Source organism: Electrona antarctica (genome assembly GCF_951216825.1).
Source record: "Electrona antarctica genome assembly, chromosome: 9".
Classification (NCBI taxonomy): Eukaryota; Metazoa; Chordata; class Actinopteri; order Myctophiformes; family Myctophidae; genus Electrona; species Electrona antarctica.
In genome coordinates this window covers 14,899,080-14,925,074 of record NC_136790.1, presented here as the reverse complement: position 1 = coordinate 14,925,074, position 25,995 = coordinate 14,899,080, and the positions used below count along the sequence as shown (strand labels likewise).

Here is a 25,995-nt window from a genome sequence, read left to right as displayed (position 1 = left end):
GTTACCAATTGTCCCTTAACCCATTAATACCCGGGGCAGATTCTACAAATGCCTTCTAAAACAGTAGTTCTCGCAGTGCGGCACACGGACACACTGTGAGCTTATATCTGCTGTTTTTGAGAACCACTGTTCTAAATCCTAAGAGTTATGACACTGAACCATTTTGGGCGGGAACCCCTTTTGGTGTTTTAACTAAGCATTATGTAATAATTTAGCTATTGAAAAATAGCAGATCTACAAGCTCATAGCGCGCCACCGAGTGGCGCGCTACGAGCTTGTAGGTCTGCTATTTTTGAAAAATCGTGAAAATGCGGCACAAATATTTGAATATATATTCTTTCAGAAGACTTTTCGACGTCAGGCCTAAATGGGTTAAACTAAAAGCCGTGTCCCTTATTGAATTAACTGTACTGCCGGCATCTTCAAAGACAAAGTAGTCTCTGGAGACAGTCTGACAGTATACGTTTTAACAGCGGGAGACCTAGAGACCAACGGCGAGCGTCGCTCGCCCAATTGCCCACTATCGCCGGGCGACGTCGCCCAAAAGATTAATTATTTTTATCTTTTCGACTATCGCCTGTTCGCCTGCTATCGCCTCTATCGCCAGTAGTTGCCAGGTCCCATTGACAAATAACGCACTTCCGGAAAATTCGTCTGGCTGTCGCCCGCTGTTAAAACGTACTGTGAGCGGTCTCTGTTTTTCTTTGTTTTGCCAATGGGTTCCCAGATTGAAGACACAGTGGCACATCCAGCATGCATAACAACACAACACAACTCAAGGCTCCAGTCACACATAAAATACGCATGCAGCTCTTTCGCTGTTCTGGGGGGAGAGAGGGGGCCGAGCAGCTCGCAATTTATTTTCAATGGGAGTCACGTGGACGGTTTTGACGAGACAACCTTGCTCCATGGGGGGGAGGAGGGCGGAAGACAGCCATGGAGCAAGGTTGGCTCGTCAAAACCACGTGACTCCCATTGAAAATGAATTGCGAGCTGCTCTGCACCCCCCTCTCCCCCCAGAACAGCGAGAGAGCTGCATGCCTTGTCTTTTATGTGTGACTGGAGCACAACACAACACAACACAACACAACACAACACAACACAACACAACACAACACAACACAACACAACACAACACAACACAACACAGTGTGTGTGTATTACGTACTTGGGCCATCCTTCGAAGGTAGATATGGTGAACAGCGCCAGCATGCCGTTCAGGATGTTGTCAAAGTTGAGCTCAGCGTTGATCCACTCTCTCCTCCTGAGAACCATCTCGTGTAGCTCCCCCTCCTGGTACCTTATATACCAACCTCTGAGAGACGCACGCACGCACACACACACACACACACACACACACACACACACACACACACACACACACACACACACACACACACACACACACACACACACAGAAAAATAAAACCCTTTATATGTACTTACCCGCTATCTTCTTCCCTTTCTTTGCTTTTCTTGGAAAAATTACACAACTATGATGTGACAACGTTGAAGCTGATTCATTAGAATTACGCTGAAATAAGTGTGTTGTAACTTGATTGATATGAATACGAGTTCTACAGTGGGCCTGTATCTGTTCGTACTTGCATGTTTCCTCGGTCATCTGGTCGGGATCGGTGCATGCATAGAACTTGCCCTATGGAGAAGAGGAGAACAGCGCCACACAGTGTTAGTCCTTCAGCACTGCATGGATATGCAATATCACCTCACTATTTGACTATTTGTTTCATTTGTGGTCACTTGTGCTCAATTCATCAGTAATACATACGTATATACTGTACTGTATAATACAAAAAATACAAAATATACCACATTTTAGCATCGTGGAATAAAGCTTGGTAGGTATTTACAGAGAAAGTAGCGGAGGGGCCAGGGATCAGGGGATTCTACTAGTCCTGAGGCCGTTCCGAATGGGAATGGACAAGGCCGGGGCACGGTTGTAAACCCCCCCCCCCAAAAAAAATAAACGACAGCGAACGGGAGGACGACAGGCCAACCGAAGCCCACCCACCGGTGGCCGGCACAACATCACCTTAAAGAGCTGGACACATCTGACCTTAAAGAGCTGGACTCCGATGCAGGAGAACATGAAGTCCAGCAAGCAGGTGACCAGCACGATGTTCCCTATGGTCTTTATGGCCACAAACACACACTGGACCACGTGCTGCACAGAGAGGAAGAATCACATCGTTAGTCAGGTAAGGTTGCATTCATGTTATATGAATATTATATGAATGCGTGAGTTTTGAGATCTGATTCAGAGTCAACTCACCTTCAGTCCCTTGGCTCTGTTGATGGCCCTGAGTGGCCTGAGAACCCTCAATACCCTGAGAATCTTCACCACCGAAATGGAACTGGACCTATGAACACACAGGACACAACATTTATAATGGAACTGGACCTATGAACACACAGGACACAACATTTATAATGGAACTGGACCTAGGAACACAGGACACAACATTTATAATGGAACTGGACCTAGGAACACAGGACACAACATTTATAATGGAACTGGACCTATGAACACACAGGACACAACATTTATAATGGAACTGGGCCTATGAACACACAGGACACAACATTTATAATGGAACTGGACCTATGAACACACAGGACACAACATTTATAATGGAACTGGACCTATGAACACACAGGACACAACATTTATAATGGAACTGGATCTATGAACACACAGGACACAACATTCATAATGGAACTGGACCTATGAACACACAGGACACAACATTTATAATGGAACTGGACCTATGAACACACAGGACACAACATTTATAATGGAACTGGACCTATATGAACACACAGGACACAACATTTATAATGGAACTGGACCTATGAACACACAGGACACAACATTTATAATGGAACTGGACCTAGGAACACACAGGACACAACATTTATAATGGAACTGGACCTATGAACACACAGGACACAACATTTATAATGGAACTGGACCTAGGGACACAGGACACAACATTTATAATGGAACTGGACCTATGAACACACAGGACACAACATTTATAATGGAACTGGACCTATGAACACAGGACACAACATTTATAATGGAACTGGACCTATGAACACACAGGACACAACATTCATAATGGAACTGGACCTAGGAACACACAGGACACAACATTTATAATGGAACTGGACCTATGAACACACAGGACACAACATTTATAATGGAACTGGACCTATGAACACACAGGACACAACATTTATAATGGAACTGGACCTAGGAACACAGGACACAACATTTATAATGGAACTGGACCTATGAACACACAGGACACAACATTTATAATGGAACTGGACCTATGAACACACAGGACACAACATTTATAATGGAACTGGACCTATGAACACACAGGACACAACATTCATAATGGAACTGGACCTATGAACACACAGGACACAACATTCATAATGGAACTGGACCTATGAACACACAGGACACAACATTTATAATGGAACTGGACCTATGAACACACAGGACACAACATTCATAATGGAACTGGACCTAGGAACACAGGACACAACATTCATAATGGAACTGGACCTATGAACACACAGGACACAACATTCATAATGGAACTGGACCTAGGAACACAGGGCACAACATTTATAATGGAACTGGACCTATGAACACACAGGACACAACATTCATAATGGAACTGGACCTATATGAACACACAGGACACAACATTCATAATGGAACTGGACCTAGGAACACACAGGACACAACATTCATAATGGAACTGGACCTATATGAACACACAGGACACAACATTCATAATGGAACTGGACCTATATGAACACACAGGACACAACATTTATAATGGAACTGGACCTATGAACACACAGGACACAACATTTATAATGGAACTGGACCTATATGAACACACAGGACACAACATTCATAATGGAACTGGACCTATATGAACACACAGGACACAACATTTATAATGGAACTGGACCTATGAACACACAGGACACAACATTCATAATGGAACTGGACCTATATGAACACACAGGACACAACATTCATAATGGAACTGGACCTATAGGAAAACACAGGACACAACATTCATAATGGAACTGGACCTATATGAACACACAGGACACAACATTCATAATGGAACTGGACCTATATGAACACACAGGACACAACATTCATAATGGAATTGGACCTAAACTGCAGACTGTGTGTGTGTGTGTGTGTGTGCGCGTGCGTGCGTGCGGTGCACGCTCCAGTACTTACTCCATGCCCATGGAGAGCAGAGACACACTGACCACCAACAGGTCCAGGATGTTGAAGGAGTTCCGACAGAAGGAGCCCGTGTGCATAAAGGCTCCATAAGTGGTCATCTGGAAGCAGAAAGAGGCAAAGTACCACATGGGCTCTGAGCGTAACCAGTACTGATAGACAGTGTATGCTATAGAGCGTCGCAGTCCCGCCCCCTACCATGGACCAGGAAATGAATCCCAATGCATTTTTCCCATAGACATTTCAAAAAGTATTTATTTAAAGACGGTTACGCCGCGGACAAAGCCAACTGGAGTCGTAACAACTCATGACAACACAAACAATATTTTGGACCAAACAAATAATTACAAAGAAGAAAAACAACAAAAAAAGTGTTGTAACCTGCCGTTTTTTTCTTCTTTCTAATTATTTGTTCGGCCCAAAAAATTGTGTTTGTTGTCATGATTTGTCACGACTCGAGTTGGCTTTGTCCGTGGCGTAAACGTCTTTAAATAAATACTTTCTGAAATGTCTATGAGGAAAATGAACGGAGAATCATTTCCTGGGCCATGGTAGGGGGCGGGACTGCGACGCTCTATACAAGTATACAGTCAGTGGTTGAAAGTAACTAAGAACATGTACTCACGTACTGTACTTAAGTACGATTGTGGTATTTGTTTTACTTTACTGCAGGAGAACTTCCAATTTTCAGTACTTTTACTTCTACTCCACTACATCTCAGAGGCAAATATTGCACGTTAACTCCACTACAATAATTTAAAACATCAACTGTGGATTTAGTCGACCAAAATCTATGATGTTTAGTCGACTAAAACTAGACCAAAACTAAAACATTTCAGATGACTGAAAACATGACTGAAACTAAATAAAAAATGATTCAAAAGAAAATGACTAACTAACTCAATTTTGCTGTCAAAATGAACACTGGAAAATGGCCTGTTCTTACCTTGAGCACAATCTCTGCTGTGAAGACTGAAGTAAACACTATATCCGCAGAGGCCAGGATCTACATGTATGCATATTCATTAAGACATGAACTGAATTACAAAGATGTAAAGATAGACTAAACATTGGAATCCTATAAATGAATGAATGAATGAATAAATGGAGGAATGGATGAATGAATGAATACATGAATTTAACCTCTTAACCCACTTGTTAAGAGGTATACTGTACACTGTTGTATGACGCTGAAATCTACAAGCCCACAACGTGTCACGATGCTATGCGTTGTGAGCTTGTGGATTGGCTATTTTCATCTTAAAGATGGAGTGCCACAATTTCCAGTTTTTCATGTGTCTATGAGGTGACAGTACTTCATTAGACACCTTGGGGTCGTTTTTATGTGCAACGGTGTATTAACTTTGTATTTAGGGTTTCTTCCTGGAGGCTGAACCCTTGACAGTCAAACGGGCCAATGAAATAAACAGTAATATAGTGACATCACACTATCAGCCCCTCCCCTAACCCCTCCCCCTTTATCATACAACTACAGCTGTGGGTGCGGCTTCAGTTCAGGTGGATCACCACCCATCACTACCCACCAGGCAAACCAGGCATACTTAATGAACTGGTGGGCGTGCCCACATAAAAACAACATTTTAACAAATACTGTACACTTTTTTGAAAAAATGATACCTCCTTATGTAACAATAAGACCTGATGATCATGTTTTAGGGTGGAAAAAGATCACGGCACTCTAAGCATACAGGCCAAGGCTATTTTTGAGCCCAAAAACACGGGACAGGGCATAAATGCGATCGGGCAGATGGCTGGTCACCTGGTTGCGGAAGGACATGGGGTCGATGGGGTCCTCAGCGGCCAGAGAGATGGAGGACAGGAGGATGAAGAGGAGGATGATGTTGGTGAAGGCGGTGGCGTGGATGATGCGGTGGCACAGCTTGCGGAATCTGCATGGGGAGAGAGTTTTCTGTTCAAACTGAGACTGTATATAGGCACTCCCCTTCATACATTTTGGTTTTGTTTTTTTTGGTTTACACTTAAACTAGCTCTGGTCCATAGCTCTAATGCGTTGCATTTAGAGCTATGTTAGAGATGGACCAGAGCTAAACTATGTTTTTCCTTGTTCTCCAGCCCAACCGGCGCCCTGCTCACTTGTTCTGCGGGCCGAAGATGTAGAAGGAGGAGGCGTCCGGCATAGGCACCGCCTCCTCCTTCAGCTGCAGGTCTGCCATTGGACGAGGTCTGGGGCTGTCCGGGATCTCCGGGTCCTCCTCCTCATCGTCCCCTGCAGAGCAGTGGTGGACAGTAACAAAAAGTACATTTGCCTGAGAGCTGTCTGTACTTAAGTCACGTTTGAAAACTCACTTGTACTCCCTAGGATCCAGCACGAGAGCTGCTGACATCGCAAATACATGTTCGTTCATGTTGCAAAATTGTAACCAATCGGAATTTAGAAGTGATAGTGACAAAATTGGAACTGGAACCTTCTCCTGGTTTGTGTACTGTATATGTTCTGTTTATTTAAAGAGCTGGAAAGACCTGTTACTGAACAAACATGGAATATAGATAGAGCTTTGAATTAACCAAAGAATTATCACTTACACTTGCCTTTAATAGATACTCTGTATGAAGGTGTCGCACCAGCCAATCTACAATATCGGTTGACCAGCAACCAAGGTAGTATAGGTGATATTGTTTTTTGTTAAAAAAAAGGTGGGGTCCGGGGACCCCCAGGGGTCCTTGAGGGAGTTCCAGGGGGTCCCCAGCTAAATGATAGTTTGGCACCAAATGGACCCTTATGGGTCTGTAACTCTGAGTGCACTCTCAGAGTTAAACTAACAGTGATTTTATCATATAAATTGGGGGTCCCAGAGATAGAAATGCAAATGTCTTCTACATCCTGACAGTTTTCTGAAAAAGCTATATTTCTATGTCAGTCGTTCTTCGATTTTTCAAAAATAGCAGATCTACAAGCTCATAGCGCGCCACTCGTTGGCGCGCTATGAGCTTGTAGATCTGCTATTTTTCAATAGCTAAAGCATAACATAATGCTAACACCAAAAGGTGTTCCCGCCCCAAAATGGGTTAAATGGGGGTCCGTAGACTAATGCATGCCAAACAGGTGGTCCTTGAAATTAAACGGGTTGAGAATCTCTGCTAGAGCCATGAAAATCTTCTCTTATGGTGGGTCCCTGCATGGCATATCTTTTCAAATGGGGGTCCGCAGGGCTAATAAGTGTCAATTTGGGGGTCCTTGACATGAAAAAGTTTGGGAACCACTTTTCTACATAATATAGCATGACAGGCTTCAGGGTTTAGCAACAATGGATGCAGGTCTTTACCGGGGAAATCGTCAGGAGGGAAGGGGTCTTTGATCTCATTCACGTGGGACTCAAACTCGTCGATCTTCAGCTGCGGAGACGAAAGTGAAACATGTGGTTTGACGAAGCAGCAGTGCAGACGTGTGCATTGGTGTGCATTGGTGTGTGTGTGTGTGTGTGTGTGTGTGTGTGTGTGTGTGTGTCTCTGTCTGTCTGTCTGTCTGTCTGTCTGTCTGTCTGTCTGTCTGTCTGTCTGTCTGTCTGTCTGTCTGTCTGTCTGTCTGTCTGTCTGTCTGTCTGTCTGTCTGTCTGTCTGTCTGTCTGTCTGTCTGTGTGTGTGTGTGTGTGTGTGTGTACCTTGGCGGTGGTGGGCATGACTTCGATCCCCTTGGCCCGTTGCTCAGCTAACTTCTTGGTCAGCATGGCTTTCTCCTCGGCTGCCTTGTCTGGCATATTGGCCCTGGTGGGTGACACACAAAGTAATGAATGAATGAATGAATGAATGAATAAATAAATGAATGAATGAATGAATGAATGAATGAATGAATGAATGAATGAATGAATGATACAAACAAGACAACATAAAGGCATTCGATTTCTAGATATTTTTTTGATTTATCGTTAAAGGTGTAGTTCCCCCAAACATTTATTTTCCATCAACTATTTTGTTTTGTCGCATGATCCTGAGCTGTCTGATCATCGAAGGACTAAGGAGACTCAGTAGGAGATGCCAGTCATCACACACACACACACACACACACACACACACACACACACACACACACACACACACACACACACACACACACACACACACACACACTACACACACAGTTTTTTGTGAACTGCTCTTTTAAGGGTTGTCAAGTGTGACTTAACCCGGTAAGACCCAACGATGCTTCTCGGTAACATTTTTATTTTAATTAATCACTTAATTATTATTATTTTTGTTCTATTCTTTTTTCACCTAAACATCATCATTGATGTTCATTGTTTAGTCTTGCAATGCCATTGGTCATGATATTTGCATATAAATACCCCCCACAGAGGCACAAACTTCAAAATCTCTGGACTCTAATCAAAATTGACCTATGACCTTTAATCTTTAACCCTGATAAAAGTAACTAAAATGCATGTAATACATATATTTGTGTGATCATTAGAATGTCTAGAACATGTATCATGTATTATTGTGAAAGATATCCACCGAATGTAAATTATTAATTTATTATTATTATTTTAATAATTATTTTAAATGTGCATAACATTTTCATTAAACTTTTTTTTTTTTTTTTTAACATAAGTCCTATGTAGTAAGTAAGGTTGAAATCTCTTTTTTGCAAGTAGAAATGTATCCGGGCCTAACAGGCCTAACAGGCCCGGATGGTATATACTTTTTCACAAAACATTCGCGACACATTGTGAGCTTGTAGGTCGGCTATTTTCTGCGTGTGACACTGACATACATAGCATAGATTAGGCTATATATAAGATAGGGAGTCAAAGGAAATATGCAGTGGTGGAGTACACAAGTACATTTACTCAAGTACTGTACTTACATATATATATATTTTAAAGTGAACATTTTGAACTCAAATCTTTGCTTCTGGGGGTCCCTGGTCGTTAACTACGGTATACCAAAGCCAGAAATCACACAAACCTCACCAACATTTAATTCAATGCAAAATGCCAATGTGGCAGCCAGTAAATGTTAAAAATATAGTCAAAACATCCCATAATGCCAGAAAGGTGAGCAACTGTTCCAATCAATGCTGATCATGAACAGCTGGGGGACAAGCAGCAAGCCTTAAAATCTCTGCTGAGGGCCAGCCAGTCACTTCTTCCTTTTCACCTGTGATGGCAGCAATATGGGATGGCATGTTCAATCTTGTTCTTGTTGCGCTGACTATTTGGTTTGCTCAAAGGTAAAAGCTTTTTGGTTTTTGTTTACAATGTGCATTTATTAAATTGTATGTTGCAGATTCATAGGAAGAAACTCATTTCAATATATAATTGGATAATTTCTTTCCAATGTGACGATGATTAGCTTAAATGGACATTGAAGCTAATCATCCTCACCTGCAGCAGTCTTCTGGTTCTTTACTTTACATGCTTTGGGTCAGAGATATTAACACATAACACAAATTGGATGGCTCTAACTGAAATGTAAATGTGGTAATTCTCCTGTGTAGAAAAGAGCTTCAAGTTATTAGTTGTACAGTATTAACCCATTTTGGGCGGGAACCCCTTTTGGTGTTAGCATTATGTTATGCTTTAGCTATTGAAAAATAGCAGATCTACAAGCTCATAGCGTGCCACCGAGTGGAGCTCTACGAGCTTGTAGGTCTGCTATTTTTGAAAAATCGAAGAACCACTGACATCGAAACATAGCTTTTTCAGAAAACTGTCAGGATGTAGAAGACATTTTTAGAATCTGATCTCAGGTCAAAATGGGTAAAAACCTCAATGTCTTGTGCCAACAATGTCTACAGAATTCTGTTTCCCGCCTGACAACCCCATGATGAGTTGGAACGACAACGCCATGAACAAAAGGCATGACCGGCATGATGAACGACAAGATGAGCTGCGGGCCGACGGCAGAATTAAGGACCTTATTGCTTGTACATGAGAGGGTCAATGTGGACAGAGGGGGCTATAACTATAATCGGGGCCATGGAAGGAACGACTGGTATCTTTCTTTCCTGGACGTCTCAATATGACAGCAACTTGATCAGGATGTGGGCAATAATACTTCTGTCTTTTAATTAAAGTTTTTAAAACCTATCATTGCGTCTGACTTCTTTCTAACCTGACTCTTTCCCTATGTTGACTAAACTTGCGACAATTTACCAAATGTGAGTTCAAGCTGTAACACTTGGATATTTGAGGTTGAGTAAATGCCATCTTAAAACGTGCACGCACTTAACCACTTAACCACTTAGCCTGTCATTGAGTGAGGTGAGGTCTTATTTGGTTATTTCTCTTCAATCTGATTATCCTCAACTGTTTGCAGGATATATGGTGAGATACTGTACAGAATGAGAATAGGATTTAAGGCAGTGGTTCTTTACCCATTTTGACCTGAGATCAGATTCTAAAAATGTCTTCTACATCCTGCCAGTTTTCTGAAAAAGCTATGTTTCTATGTCAGTCGTTCTTCGATTTTTCAAAAATGGCAGACCTACAAGCTCGTAGCACGCCACTCGGTGGCGCGCTATGAGCTTGTAGATCTGCTATTTTTCAATAGCTAAAGCATAACATAATGCTAACACCAAAGGGTCTGGGAATCTCCTGGAGTCCTTCAGGAGGTCCAAGCAACTTGGATGCTATGATGTCAAGGGTTGCAACTTAGATGCATGCATATAGCATCCAAGTTCCTTGTGGCTATAAAGACACTCCAGATTAATGAGCATAAAAGTTTGTTATATTTAATTGAATATCAAATGTGTTGAAATATATATATTTGTTAGACATAATTGCATATGTTCCATTACTTTTGGTACTTTATATTTTGATGCCGATACTTTTGTACCTTTTGAATATGGGACTTCTAACATAGTATATAGATTGCAGACTTGATATGTTAAAAGTATAGAGGGTATGCGCATGCTTAAAGTGAATGGCACATAGAGTGTCAAAGCAACATGCAAAGTGAGTTTAACATTGTTTAATGTTGTTTAATGCAATCAGATAGGACCTTTCTGTTTGGATGCATGGGTTCATTGTCAAGGCCTGAAAGCAGTTTTTTGCCACTCAGTAGGCATTCCTGCATAACTTCCGGGTTTGATTATGATGTTTTTGATTGATTGATTGAAAAATGTATTAACAGTTTGCAGAATTACAGTACATTTCAAGCACAAACTCAATACAAAGGCTGTTAACTGTGAGTGGACGACCAAATTAAGCATTACACTTGTTTCCAATAGGGTCCACAATGTTCAATTCATCAAATGTCACGTGCATACCCTCTATAGAGACACACAGGGACTACAAATTTCACGCCCCCAAATGAGACAGCGGCCCCACTTCTGGTCCGTTTCAACTGTGTACTGCAGCTGCCAATGCAATCCCTATGAGAGGCATCATAAAATACCCTAATTTCACAGGTTCATTACTGAGGCTATAGCGATTTTTTTTATGTTCTAATAAAGTGTCCCATATGTTTGATTTGTCCTTTTCAATGTCACATACCTGCCATCTCAATATACATCCTACAATGTACTATAATATACTCCATCAGTTTGTGAAAAGTGCTAGCATTGTAAATCTCAAGTCAAAGTGGTCGCACGGATATATTTGTTGTATTTCGTTTTATATGCTATGTATTTGTTGAAAATGATCTAAACAGCATCTTGCAAGACTATTATTAATACTCATCTGGAGAATTCACTAGGTAGTTGAAAATGTCAACTACCTAGTTGCAGGATGTCACTCCTCCATTTAGCTGGGTTATTTTCCCATGCAACTATTCAGCAAAGTTAATTATACAACAAGTTGACAGCGGTAAAACACACCGTCGGAGCTCCGTGGTAGGTAGAACATATATAGTAAGCCTGTGACATGTTCAAAATATATATATAGACGTGAATAACAAAGTCGGGATCGGGATGTATATTGAGAATTCCACTCTTCAAAGTCGGCGCTCGTAGCCTCGTAAAGGCGGTGACGTCCCTTAAAAGCGGTTCTCTGTATGCCGTCTCCCCTCTGCTCCGTTAACATTATGGGTAACTCATTCAAGTGGTAAATTAAATGTGAAATACATCCTCTATTGAGAAAACAACAATATATGTTGACAAAGACACTTCATACATTTGGAAACATATTTGTATTCAAATCAATATAGTCTTCAGTTCATTTCATATTATTTTAAAAGTAGGCTAACTACAGTTGAATTTCAATGGACTTCTATGGGCTGGCCTGCAGTATCCGTGCCAACGGACCAGAAGTGGGGACGCTGTCTCATTTGGGGGTGTGACATTTGTAGTCCCCGTGTGTCTCTATAGTCAAAACTTCCCATCCAAATAATGCCAGACAGGTGAGCAACTCTTCCACGGGGGGAGTTGGAGTAGTCCGAGAAGGACGGACGTGATGGCGGAGAACGCCGATGGGAGCGAGATTCAAATCGATGAGGATACAAGTGGAAATGGAAATAAAAGGAAAAGGACAAAGGGAAATAGCACAGCAAGTGATGGAAAGCCGGAAGAAACATATGTGTTTGGAATAAAGACGGTGACACAAGTTGATGGGATATTCAGGGACCAACACAGTGTGGGAAAGTTTGTTGGAAAGGTGATTGGAGAGGTTAGATCCTTCAGGGTGGCTAGAAGTGGCATTGTAGTTGTTGAATGTTTCTCAGGTCAAAGAGTGTGGGGGTTATAAGTGGGGTGCCAGTGACAATGAGTCTTGAGCCATTTCTAGATCAAGTTATAATTGACAAAGCTAGAAGAATGCACCGATTCAGAGATGGAAAAAAGGAGCCCACACAATCAGTTTGTGTAACCTTTTTGGAGACCTCCCTGAAAGGATATATGCCGAGTATGTCACATACAGGATCAGGCCATATGAGAGGGGACCCCTCAGATGTTTTTGTTGCCAGGAATATGGTCATGCTGCGGCAGTCTGCAGAGGAGTTAGGAAGTGTGGGAGATGTGGAGAGGTAAACTGTAACGGTGCCTGCGGTAGCTCACAGGAGCCAGAGTGTATTCATTGTAAGGGAGAACATCATGCAGGGGCACCAGAGTGTCCTAGAATGATAAAGGAAGTCAAAACAAAGAGGAGTAGGGAAAATAAGGGAACATATGCTCAGGTAGTGAAGGGAATGGACTCGGAGGGAAGTGAGGAAAGGGCAACAAAACACACAATGGAGAAGGAAACAAACGGAGATGGACAAAACACGATATGTATGGACAAAAGAAAGTTCCTGGCGTTTATCGCAATGGTGATTAACTGTGCGGTGGGGATGGAGGGGAAATCCGAAAGGATTAAGATGGTGTTGGACGCGGCAAGGAGATTTTTGGACATTGATGACATAAGCGGAGAGGATCTTGACAATACACTTAGGGAAGGATTTGCACCCACTCAGACCGCTGGGTCTGGGTAGAGTGGAATATGTAGCATGAGAAGGGGATCACTTTGGGTGGAATGTAAATAGTAGTAGTTTTTTTCCAGTATAGAGTATGGACAAAGAAACCAGTAGGTGGCGGTAATGCACAGTTTTGTTGCCAACCGCCAATAAACCCCATTAGAAGAAGAAGAAGAAGCAACTCTTCCACTCAATGCTGATCATGAACAGCTGGGGGACCAGCAGAGGGCCAGCCAGTCACTTCTTCCTCAGCACTAACTTCAGTGGCAGCAATATGGGAAGCATGTTCAATATTGTTCTTCTTGTGCTGACTATTTGTTTTGCCCAAGGTAAAAGCGTTTTGGTTTTTGTTGATGATGTGCATTTATTAAATTGTCTGTTGCAGATTCATACGAAGAAACGCATTTCAACTCTGAAATGTTATAATTCTGTCCTGATAGTTTGGGGGAGCATTAATTCTATGATGGCATTCTATGATTCTATCATGGCACCTGCTCCAGAGAATTTCATTTGAAGCATTTCCAGTCTATGATGACCCAGGATGAGTTGGTGTTTCTGTATCTTAATAGTCTAAATTGGGCCTCTTCCTTGCTTGCTTCACAGGTCTTGCCAAGTAAATTATACTAATTAAAGGTTGGTTCCATTCTGGTCAGGGTGCTGATATTGTTTTTGCTCACTCCAAGTACCCTCATGGTTCCTTGAGGGGGTTCCAAATAATAACCCCAAGGCTTATGGTGAACTCAAATGGACCTATAATATATGTTTGGTTCCATTTGTACTTTCCATGGGGGTCCTTGAAATGTAAAGGTTTGAGAACCACTGTGCTATACTAAATAGAAATGAGCCTTAAAGCTGCACTGTCCAACTTTCCTCTTCTACCCCAGATTTGAACCTGGGTTGTGCAAGTACTGACATTTTTACTTGAGCTAATGGAGCCTGCGTGCTTGCACAGGAGATGAAGTGAATCTTGACCATCAGGTCAAGTCGATGACAAAACCACTGAACAAACTTGCATTTTAATCTCTAAAACAAAGTTACATGGTGCTGCTTATCTGGTATAATTGGATTTAATTTCTTTCCGATGTGGCTGCTGTGCATAGCCTATACTTGCACTTAAATGGAAGCTAATCATTCTCACTGCAGCAGTCTTGGTTCTTTGGGTCAGAGCTATAAACACAAATTGGATGGCTCTAATTTGGTAATTCCCGCCCGTGACGAAATGAGCTTCAAGTCATATAGCTGTATTAAAACTCGGAATGTCTTGTGCCAACAATGTCTACAGGATTCTGTTTCCCGCCTGACAACCCCATGATGAGTTGGAACGACAACGCCATGACCAACAATATGACCAGCAGCATGACGGGCATGATGAGTGGCGGCGGGCCCAACGGAACTCAAACCGACGGCAGAAGGAGCTTCTTCTTATGGCTCATACAGACACAGCATCTGAATTTTCCAGGTTTTCCAGGTTTTCCAGGTTTTCCAGGTTGACCACCGAACTACAACATGACTTCACGAGCCGCGGTGAAGAGAAAATCACCGCCACCGCTCCAGCCCTTCTCTCTGTTTTTACTCACCACCGCTCAACATTATTTCAGCTCCGGTGGTCAGCTCACCACCGGAGCAGTGGTCACCTCACCACCGAAAATCCAGACTATGAATAGGCCTTTAGACATTTTGACTAATGTTTCTGGACTAATGAAAAAGGGGTAATAATTGAAGGAAATGGAGGGGTCTATAGAGGGGGCTATAATGGAAAGAACCGATGGAACAATGACTGAGCAATATGACAGCAACTTGATCAGGATGTGAGCATTGGGCAGTAATACTTCTGTCTGTGCTTCTGTCTATTGGCTCTAATTAAAGTTTTTAAACGTATCATTGGCTCCTCCTTCTTTCCCTATGTTGACTAAACTTGAGACAATTTACCAAATGTGGGTTCAAGCTGTAACACTTGAATATTTGAGGTTTTTTTTTTAAAGGGGTTTCTTGTTAGGCTATAGGTGTGTCAAACATGCTAATGAAAACCTCACAAAGTCCTCTGTCAGTACAATTTTGAGGTACTTTTACTTTACTGGTGTATTTCCAATTTCTGATACTTTACTTCTACTCCACCATCTCAGAGGCAAATATTGTACTTTATGCCACTACAATTATATGAAAACTGTAGTTTGTAGATTTTGATTATTACAAAACACATAACCACTTCAGCCCTATAGGCCTACTGCAAATATTCTGGCCAATTGAAAATAGCAGATCTCCAAGCTCACAATACGTCACGATGTGACGCATTGTGAGCTTGTAGATTGGCTTTTTAAAACAAAATCTGACATTTTGAGAAATGGGACATTATTCTGCATTTTTGATGCCGATACTTTTTGTACCTTTTTGAATACGGGACTTCTACTAGTAACAGTATATAAGACACACACACACACACACACACACACACACACACACACACACACACACACACACACACACACACACACACACACACACACACACACACACACAACTTAACTTAAAAAAAACTTAACTTAAAAAAAACTTAACTTAAAAAAAAAACTTTCAAAAAACTTAAAAATAAAAAACGTACAAAAAAAACGTACAAAAAAAAACTTTCAATAAAAACTTAATAAAAACTTACAAAAAAACTTAAAGAAAACTTACAAAAATAAAAAACACGCACGCACACATACACACTAAAAAAATAACTTAAAAAACACTTGAACTAGAACTTAAAAAAAACCTTAAAGTACGTAATTTATTCTAATTGTTGTTATTGCAATTTACGAGCTGCGTTCGCTTCCCACGTTCACGCGTCTTACTTGTACTATAAAGTAAAACATGTGAGTACTTCCATCACTCCCTAGATAGGGAGTCAAAGGACATGTGGGGAAGCAGGGTTAACAGGGTTCAGGGCCTGCACTTCAACTTTATGGACATACAGTAACTGTATTAACCCATTTAGGCCTGATGTCGAAATTTAAAAAAATGTCCCACGTGGGTAGTACACCTAAACCTAACCTTAACCCATGTCTAACCAATGACTAGTCTAAACTAAGTATGCACCCCGTCTGCAATACCTATGTTTCTATATTAGTGGTGCTCAATATTTCATGTCAAAGACCCCCAAAAATGATATGTAATTAATTGGCCACCGACCCCCATCTGAAAATATGTTATTCCAGGAACCCCTCAGAAGCAAAGAGTTGAGTTAAAAACGTTCGCTCTGAAAGAATAATTATATACATTGAAAGATTTGCGCCACATTTTCCAGATGTTTTTCAAAAATAGCAGATCTACAAAGCTCGTAGCGCGGCACTCGGTGCCGCGCTATGAGCTTGTAGATCTGCTATTTTTCAATAGCTAAAGTATAACATAATGCTTCAAACACCAAAAGGGGGTTGTTCCTGCCCAGAATGGGCATCATACCTGAGTGCCTTCTTGCGTTCCTTCTCTTCCGCTTTCTCCTTCTGGGCTGCGGTCAGATACTCTGCCTCGGCCAAGTTATCCACAGCAATGGCAAGGAACACATTGAGCAGGATGACTGATGAACAGTTAAAGTTGAACAACTTATAAACAGTGGCCTTGTGGTTAGAGTGTCCGCCCTGAAACTGGGAGGTCGGGGGGTTCGATCCCCGGCCGGGGTCATACCAAAGACTGTAAAAATGAGACCCTGCTTGGCACTCAGCATCAATGGGTTGGATTGGGGGGTCAAATCAACTAATCAAATGATGGCCTGGGCCATGGCTCAGTGGTCCAGGCACCTTGGCTGGTAATCCAGTCTGGCAGTGTGCCGCGGGTTCGACTCCCGATCCCGACGGCCTTTACTGCATGTCCTCCCCCCCATCTCTCTCCCCATTTCCTGTCAGCCTACTGTCTGTCCCTCCATAAAATATATAAAATAAAGGCGAAAGCCACAAAAAAAAACATTTGAATTAATCAAATGATTCCCAAGCGTGGCACGGCTGCAGCTCACCGCTCCTTGGCTGCGGCTCACCGCTCCAAGAGATGGGTCAAATGCGGAGAACAAATTTCACTGCGGTAATGTCACGTGTGTGACAAATCGTACGACTTTGACTTTGAGTATATTGAACTATTAAAGTTTAACAACTTATAAAATAGATATTTACAATCTATGTAAAGTGCTTTGGATAAAAGCTCTACATAAATGCACCATGTACCATTCAGTAGGGCGACGTTGTAGTTAATATTAGCCAACTGAAAAAAGAAAAGAAAAAAAAAAACATCGAACAATATGAACTAAACACACTGGATATTGACAGAAAAACTAAACTAAACATACAAAGAGAGAGAGAGAGAGAGAGAAACAAAAATGAAAAATGGAAACAAATGAAAAGCACAGATAGTAGTATAACACATGTGGGCTGTTGGAAGGATACAGTTTCCACACACAAAGGCGATGATGAAGTAGATGCTGACCAGGATGCCAGGCATGCTGGGTCCTCCGTGAGCCATGATGCCGTCATACATGACTATGTTCCAGTCCTCCCCTGTCAGGATCTGACGCACGCACGCACGCACGCACGCACGCACGCACGCACGCACGCACGCACGCACGCGTCGCACGCACGCACGCGTCGCACGCACGCACGCACGCACGCACGCACGCACGCACGCACATGGCACATGGCACACACGCACACACATTCAGACAAAATGCCCAATCAGTACAGGGGTGTCCGCAGAGAACGCCTTTGAGTTGGCAGTATACAGTCTTCCACGTATTTCTATAGTGCCAGAGCAGTCGATTTGCATGGAGAGCGTACCTGGAAGACACTGATGAGGGCCTGGGGGAAGCTGTCAAATGTGCTGCGAGGTTTGAGCTTGTCGGGGAAGTTGAACTTTCCTCCAAACACCTGCAATGCATGCATGTCCCGCAGAAAGACAGACGACCATGAACACATGCACATATTACAGTATATGCAGTCTGCCCGTATGTATACATATACATGTATATAATAATAATAATAATAAACTTTATTTGTATAGCACCTTTCATACATAAATGCAGCTCAAAGTGCTTCACAGGGCAGGACACAAAAATAGAATACAATAAAACACAGTCAAGTAGTTAAAATGATAGAACAATGGCAAAGAACAAAATAAAAGTATAAAAACATAGAGAAAAAATAAATAAAAACACAACATGCAGCAAATCAGTCAGGACAGAGTAGGAACGCAGATATTAAAACTCAACTAAAAGCAAGAGTGAAGAGGTGAGTCTTGAGTTGAGATTTAAAAATGTCTACAGAGGGTGCGTGTCTGAGCTGGAATGGTAATTTATTCCAGGCTGTTGGGCCGTAGAAGCAAAAAGCTGCCTCACCATATTTTTTTGTGCACATTTTTTTAGGCACTTCAAGCAGGCCAGCAGTGGAGGACCTGAGGGGGCGGTTAGGGACATATCTAGGTAGGCAGTCACGGAGGTACGAAGGTGCAAGACCATTTAGGGATTTATAAACGAGTAAAATCATTTTAAAATCTATTCTAATATGTACTGTATGCTCTGTATATGTGCAGGTGTAGGCCTATACATGTATGTGTATATATGTGCAGGTGTAGGCCTATACATGTATGTGTATATATGTGCAGGTGTAGACCTATACATGCATGTGTATATATGTGCAGGTGTAGGCCTATACATGTATGTGTATATATGTGCAGGTGTAGGCCTATACATGTATGTGTATATATGTGCAGGTGTAGGCCTATACATGTATGTGTATATATGTGCAGGTGTAGGCCTATACATGCATGTGTATATATGTGCAGGTGTAGGCCTATACATGTATGTGTATATATGTGCAGATGTAGGCCTATATATACATGTATGTGTATATATGTGCAGGTGTAGGCCTATACATGTATGTGTATATATGTGCAGATGTAGGCCTATATATACATGTATGTGTATATATGTGCAGGTGTAGGCCTATATGTATGTGCAGGTGTAGGCCTATACATGTATGTGTATATATGTGCAGATGTAGGCCTATATATACATGTATGTGTATATATGTGCAGGTGTAGGCCTATACATGTATGTGTATATATGTGCAGGTGTAGGCCTATACATGTATGTGTATATATGTGCAGGTGTAGGCCTATATATGTATTTGTATATATGTGCAGGTGTAGGCCTATACATGTATGTGTATATATGTGCAGATGTAGGCCTATATATACATGTATGTGTATATATGTGCAGGTGTAGGCCTATATATACATGTATGTGTATATATGTGCAGGTGTAGGCCTATATATACATGTATGTGTATATATGTGCAGGTGTAGGCCTATACATGTATGTGTATATATGTGCAGGTGTAGGCCTATACATGTATGTCTATATATATGTGCAGGTGTAGGCCTATATATGTATTTGTATATATGTGCAGGTGTAGGCCTATACATGTATGTGTATATATGTGCAGGTGTAGGCCTATACATGTATGTGTATATATGTGCAGGTGTAGGCCTATACATGTATGTGTATATATGTGCAGGTGTAGGCCTATACATGTATGTCTATATATATGTGCAGGTGTATACAGTACACATCACACCTGCATGCCCAGCAGCGAGAAGATGACGATGAACAGGAAGAGCAGCAGCAGCAGGCAGGCGATGGAACGCACCGAGTTGAGCAACGACGCCACCAGGTTACTGAGAGACGTCCAGTATCTATAACATATATATCCACCAGGTTACTGAGAGACGTCCAGTATCTATAACATATATATCCACCAGGTTACTGAGAGAGGTGCAGTATCTATAACATATATATCCACCCGGTTACTGAGAGACGTCCAGTATCTATAACATATATATCCACCAGGTTACTGAGAGACGTCCAGTATCTATAACATATATATCCACCAGGTTACTGAGAGAGGTGCAGTATCTATAACATATATATCCACCAGGTCACTGAGAGAGGTGCAGTATCTATAACATATATATCCACCAGGTTACTGAGAGACGTCCAGTATCTATAACATATATATCCACCAGGTTACTGAGAGAGGTGCAGTATCTATAACATATATATCCACCCGGTTACTGAGAGACGTCCAGTATCTATAACATATATATCCACCAGGTTACTGAGAGAGGTGCAGTATCTATAACATATATATCCACCCGGTTACTGAGAGACGTCCAGTATCTATAACATATATATCCACCAGGTTACTGAGAGAGGTGCAGTATCTATAACATATATATCCACCAGGTTACTGAGAGAGGTGCAGTATCTATAACATATATATCCACCAGGTTACTGAGAGAGGTGCAGTATCTATAACATATATATCCACCAGGTTACTGAGAGAGGTGCAGTATCTATAACATATATATCCACCAGGTTACTGAGAGAGGTGCAGTATCTATAACATATATATCCACCAGGTCACTGAGAGAGGTGCAGTATCTATAACATATATATCCACCAGGTCACTGAGAGAGGTGCAGTATCTATAACATATATATCCACCAGGTCACTGAGAGAGGTGCAGTATCTATCTGTCCAGATGCCCGAACCACCTAATATAAGCTGGCTCCTTTGCAGGCGAAGAATTAAGCAGCGACTCTACTCCGAGTCTCTCTCTCGTGACTGAACTTCTCACCCTATCTCTAAGGGAGACGCCAGCCACCCGTCGGAGAAAACTCATTTTGGGCCGCTTGTATTCGCGACCTTATTCTTTCGGTCATCATGACCCATTTATATTAGGATAAATGGCCTGGGCCATGGCTCAGTGGTCCAGGCACCTTGGCTGGTAATCCAGTCTGGCAGTGTGCCGCGGGTTCGACTCCTGATCCCGATGGCCTTTACTGCATGTGTGATACTCTCACAAAGTGTGAAATCGTTTTTATTTTCTTTGGAAATGAGAATGCATTTTGGTTAAAAGTATTGTCTAGTACGTTTATTATTTGTATTATTCAAATGGTCACAAGCCAAAAGATATCAGTAGTTTATTGCTGTAGTTCACTAGGTTGAGGAACGGAACCTTTCTGTCGCGGAAGTTGTTTCCTGACGCTCCTTCTTAAGGTTAGAGGAAAAATGGAAGCAAAGACAACAGTTCTGTGCCTTCATTCCTGTGACTATTTACACTGTTTTTCAGGTTAGTACAACGTGAAAACAATATTAACTTATCCCTTAAGGTTCGAGTGCTTATGTGGAGGTACTGTGAGACTTTTGAGGAAGAATTTGAGTGCTTTAGAGTGAGTTTAAAGACGGAAAAAACTTTTGGAGGGTTGTTGTAGCACGCTGTTGTTGTAGCACGCTGTTGCATAATGGCGTCGCCCGGTTGTTACATAACCACTGTGAAGATGGCGTCTGCCTCGTGTACTGAACACAGAGAAATGTTTGTTTATATGTGACCGGGTCTGGCAAATAGGCCCTCATCTCGACCAGAGTAATTTGTCAGTTTTTTACAGATTATTAAAGTACAGAATGTAAGCTTTCATATGATGTATCATTCAATGAAATTGGAAAATATTTGAAGAAGATATGACCATTTTAAAATGATTGTGCCGTTTTACCCAAAGCTGAGAAAAACCCCTTTGAATGTTCACAACATTCACAAGATTCACAAAACAAGCCTACTTTGACTTATAAATGTATACATTTAATTTGCCCAAATCAATAATCTGTTGGAATGAAAACCTTCTTCAACATTCAAACTGTGTTAATATGAAAAAAACGAAAATCACAAAAAAAAGAAATCTAGTTTATTTTAGATTTTCATTATAGGCGAGATGAGGACCATTTTGCAAGACCTGGTCACATATTTATCCACGACATTATTAATACTGGTTACCTGATTACTTGACAAATGTATTATTGGTTGGAAGGTTTTGTGAACTTTGTGAACAGCTAACTTTCGTTTTATTCATTAATAGCTGCAGAACAGTTATGTGCATTTCTACTACTTTTATATTTCTACTCTATTTACATTTTCGGATTATTTGGGTGCTAAGAGGATTTGTTATTGATAACTGTTTATTGCAAAAGTGCCTTTAGTGAGGTTATTGTGATTGGAGTGTATTTGATATGCTCAACCTTTTCTATTATTCCCTATCTATATGATGTCAGTATGTTTTGAAAAGACAACAGTCGATTACTAAGAGCAGCTTAAAGCTATGAGTGTGAATTCATACTGCACTATGGTTGTGTTTGGTAGCATTATGGAACTATCTGCGCTGTGATTAACAGTATTACTTGCACCATATAATGGCAGCTAATATGGAACCAGTATCAGTACTGAAGAGATGCACTTGGATGTATTTATGTGATAACTTTGAGGTTTATTGAGATTGATGAAGCCAAAGAGTTATTGTCTCCACCAGGCCGAAGGCATGGGGAGAGAGTATGTTTTGCACTCAGTCCGTGTGTGTGTGTGTGTGTGTGTGTGTCCGTCCTTCCTTCCGTCCGTCCGTTACCAGCTAATCTCCGGCACCGTTAACCCGGTCGCTGCCAAACTTTGCACACACACTCCCTGGATGCCAACGATGAACCTCTGCCCCACATTTTCCAGAACGGCCTGTTATAGCGCCACCATGAGGCAGCTTTTCACATGTTTTACCTAAAACTGCACCGATCTGCGTGAAACGTTGCACGCACACTCCCTAGAGGCCAAGGACAAACCTTTGACCTGCATTTTCCGTATCTGCCTTTTATAGCGCCACCAGGAGGCCGACTTTTGTAAAACACATTTTTTGATATTACTCCTCCAGATTCTGTCCAAAAATCTCACAAATCGTTACACAGTATCTCTATGGTCATGTGCTCAAGTCGGATATGTCCGATATTTCATATTCCATCCTAATTGGCTATAATTGGCTTTCAAAGATTGCGCCGTTTTGAACAAAAGCCTCAAATCATGAACGCAGCATGCAATTTACGTGAAATCTTTCACACATTTTCTTACTAGGCTGAGGAATATATCCCACCCTTTTCACATTGGCCTGTTATAGCGCCACCAACAGGTTGATTTTTGCAAAACACATTTTTGGAACAAAATGCCTCAAATCATCCAATTGCCATCAAAGGCGTATGAAGAAATGGCACCCTTTTCACATTGGCCTATTATAGCGCCACCAGGAGGCCACAACCTGACCTGGCTTGGTGGAGACCTGTGCCCCGAGGGGCACTTTTTCTTGTATTGAACATGAAAAGAGTTTTATTGTAAATGCTGAAAATGGAAATATGCTAATGTACATTTATGGGACAACAGCCATTATACCACAACATTCTATACTCACCTGTTTAACACATCTATGGACAAATACACATTCATTCACCTACACAGAGACAACACACACACGCAACCTGAAAAAAGAACAATAATTGTACACACACATATTCCATACTCACCTTGAACCTAACAGAGGACTTGAAAAAAAGAGACATTGCAGTTTTGGGAAATATTGTATTGATTGTTATAATTGATTGATGTATTGTGAATAAATTAGAGAGGAAAAATGGAAGCGAAAGAGAACAGTTCTGTGTCTTCATTCCTGTGACTATTTACACTGTTTTTCAGACCAATATTCATCCAATCTTGTAAATGTGGTACCCGGCCTGGCTTGGGACCCGTTACACATGTCTTCCCCCCATCTCCCTCCCCATTTCCTGTCAGCCTACTGTCTGTCCCTCCATATAAAATAAAGGCGAAAGCCAAAAAAAAAGAAGAAAAAAAAGTATATTAGGATAAATGTGTGCGACTGTACAGATGAAACGGAATTAAGCGCGGCGGAGGCGTCACATCCGCTTTATCGCTTATACACTCATGATCAGAGCTTCCGTGTTCCTCCATGACTTGTACAGTCATGTATGACGGGAGCATTTGAAAATTGCCGGAGGCAACAGTCTGGCCACGGCGAGACTACACTTACTTGGTGACTTTGAGCAGCCGTAGCAGGCGGATGCAGCGCAGCACGGAGATGCCCATGACGGACATGATGTCCATGTGCACCAGGATGAGCTCCAGGATGCCGGTGGTCACCACGAAGCAGTCGAAGCGGTTGAACAGAGACATGAAGTAGGAGGGCAGGCCCAGCGCGTACATCTTCATGAACATCTCAATGGCAAACATGGAGAGCAGCACCTCGTTGGTGTTGTCTGCATGGGAGGGTGGGATGGAGGGGGACAAACGCACAAGTTAAGAGTTACAGATCCGTAAGGGTCCATTCATTTGGCTCCATTTGTACATGAACATTGAGCAATTTACATTGTTTTTGAACACATAGACAACAAATGTACAGGGTTCTGACCTTGCCAGTTATAGGCCCCATTTAGACCGCAGTCACATCCAGTCAAATCTGATTTATTTCTCAAATCTGATCTTTTGGCCCGACCGTTCCCACTGCATGGATTTGCAAGCGACCAGATCGGGTCTGTCAGTCATAGATCTGTGTGTTCAGACTGGCAGCCTGAATCAGATCTGTGCCACATCTAGATTGGAATCTGATTTGTTTAAAGTTTAACAAGTCAGAGTCTCATTTGTAAAAATCAGATTCCTTGTCACTTCTTTGTGCTTAGTGTGGCTAACTTACGAGTGTGTGGTCCTACCCTGCCAGTGTGTGCCTACCTTGCCAGTTGGTGAGGCCCTGGGACTGCTGGTGGGTGTTCGGTGCCTACCTTGCCAGTTGGTGACATAGATATATATAAACTCTAGATAGCTCACCCGCGTTGTTGGCCAATGGAGAGCGACGTCGTTACGTGGCGGCCATCTTACCTCGGGACACATAACATTGGGTCTATGGGGCATGTACTCTTAAATGACCATAACTTGCTCAATTTTCAACCGATTTTCAAACGGGTTGGTTTGTTATAAACGTCAGAGACGTCCGCATACTTATATGCTTTTATACGACGTTCATATAAAAAAATAAATTAAGCAGATAAGCGTCCTGAATCATAGCCACGTTGACAACGTTTGTAATAAACCAACCCGTTTGTAAATCCGTCAAGATTTGAGCGAGTTATGACTGTTTCTGTTTGAGCTGCCATTGAACATACTGTACTGTATCCCCGATGTAAGATGGCTGCCGGGTGAACGACGTCAGAAACTCCGCCTTGAGCCATCTAGTGTTTATATATATCTATGGTTGGTGAGGCCCTGGGACTGATGGTGGGTGTTCGGTGCCTACCTTGCCAGTTGGTGAGGCTTTGGGACTGATGGTGGGTGTTCGGTGCCTACCTTGCCAGTCGGTGAGGCTTTAGGACTGATGGTGGGTGTTCGGTGCCTACCTTGCCAGTTGGTAAGGCTTTGGGACTGATGGTGGTG

General features: G+C 42.0%; 1 protein-coding gene and 2 long non-coding RNA genes across 3 annotated transcripts in view; 2 read left to right on the top strand and 1 right to left on the bottom strand.

Moving 5' to 3' along the window:
- The window catches only part of LOC306929507 (dihydropyridine-sensitive L-type skeletal muscle calcium channel subunit alpha-1-like), an 84,272-nt gene that overhangs the window by 35,961 nt on the left and 22,316 nt on the right, over nucleotides 1-25,995 (bottom strand). Inside the window, exons 12-26 of the mRNA XM_079510055.1 lie at nucleotides 24,602-24,827; nucleotides 20,269-20,386; nucleotides 18,472-18,561; nucleotides 18,085-18,205; nucleotides 17,114-17,228; nucleotides 7,951-8,053; nucleotides 7,615-7,684; nucleotides 6,425-6,557; nucleotides 6,090-6,219; nucleotides 5,256-5,315; nucleotides 4,304-4,410; nucleotides 2,294-2,381; nucleotides 2,078-2,185; nucleotides 1,605-1,657; nucleotides 1,169-1,315 (exon numbers count right to left, since the gene is read on the bottom strand). Coding sequence (XP_079366181.1) covers nucleotides 1,169-1,315; nucleotides 1,605-1,657; nucleotides 2,078-2,185; nucleotides 2,294-2,381; nucleotides 4,304-4,410; nucleotides 5,256-5,315; nucleotides 6,090-6,219; nucleotides 6,425-6,557; nucleotides 7,615-7,684; nucleotides 7,951-8,053; nucleotides 17,114-17,228; nucleotides 18,085-18,205; nucleotides 18,472-18,561; nucleotides 20,269-20,386; nucleotides 24,602-24,827 — 1,669 coding nt within the window. The remainder of the gene's footprint in view (nucleotides 1-1,168; nucleotides 1,316-1,604; nucleotides 1,658-2,077; nucleotides 2,186-2,293; nucleotides 2,382-4,303; nucleotides 4,411-5,255; nucleotides 5,316-6,089; nucleotides 6,220-6,424; nucleotides 6,558-7,614; nucleotides 7,685-7,950; nucleotides 8,054-17,113; nucleotides 17,229-18,084; nucleotides 18,206-18,471; nucleotides 18,562-20,268; nucleotides 20,387-24,601; nucleotides 24,828-25,995) is intronic.
- Nucleotides 9,385-10,377, top strand: LOC306929531. The gene is made up of 2 exons (XR_013790801.1): nucleotides 9,385-9,518; nucleotides 10,086-10,377. It is a non-coding gene; the product is annotated as an uncharacterized lncRNA (long non-coding RNA).
- Nucleotides 13,865-15,553, top strand: LOC306929530. Its single transcript, XR_013790800.1, has 2 exons — nucleotides 13,865-14,004; nucleotides 14,958-15,553. It is a non-coding gene; the product is annotated as an uncharacterized lncRNA (long non-coding RNA).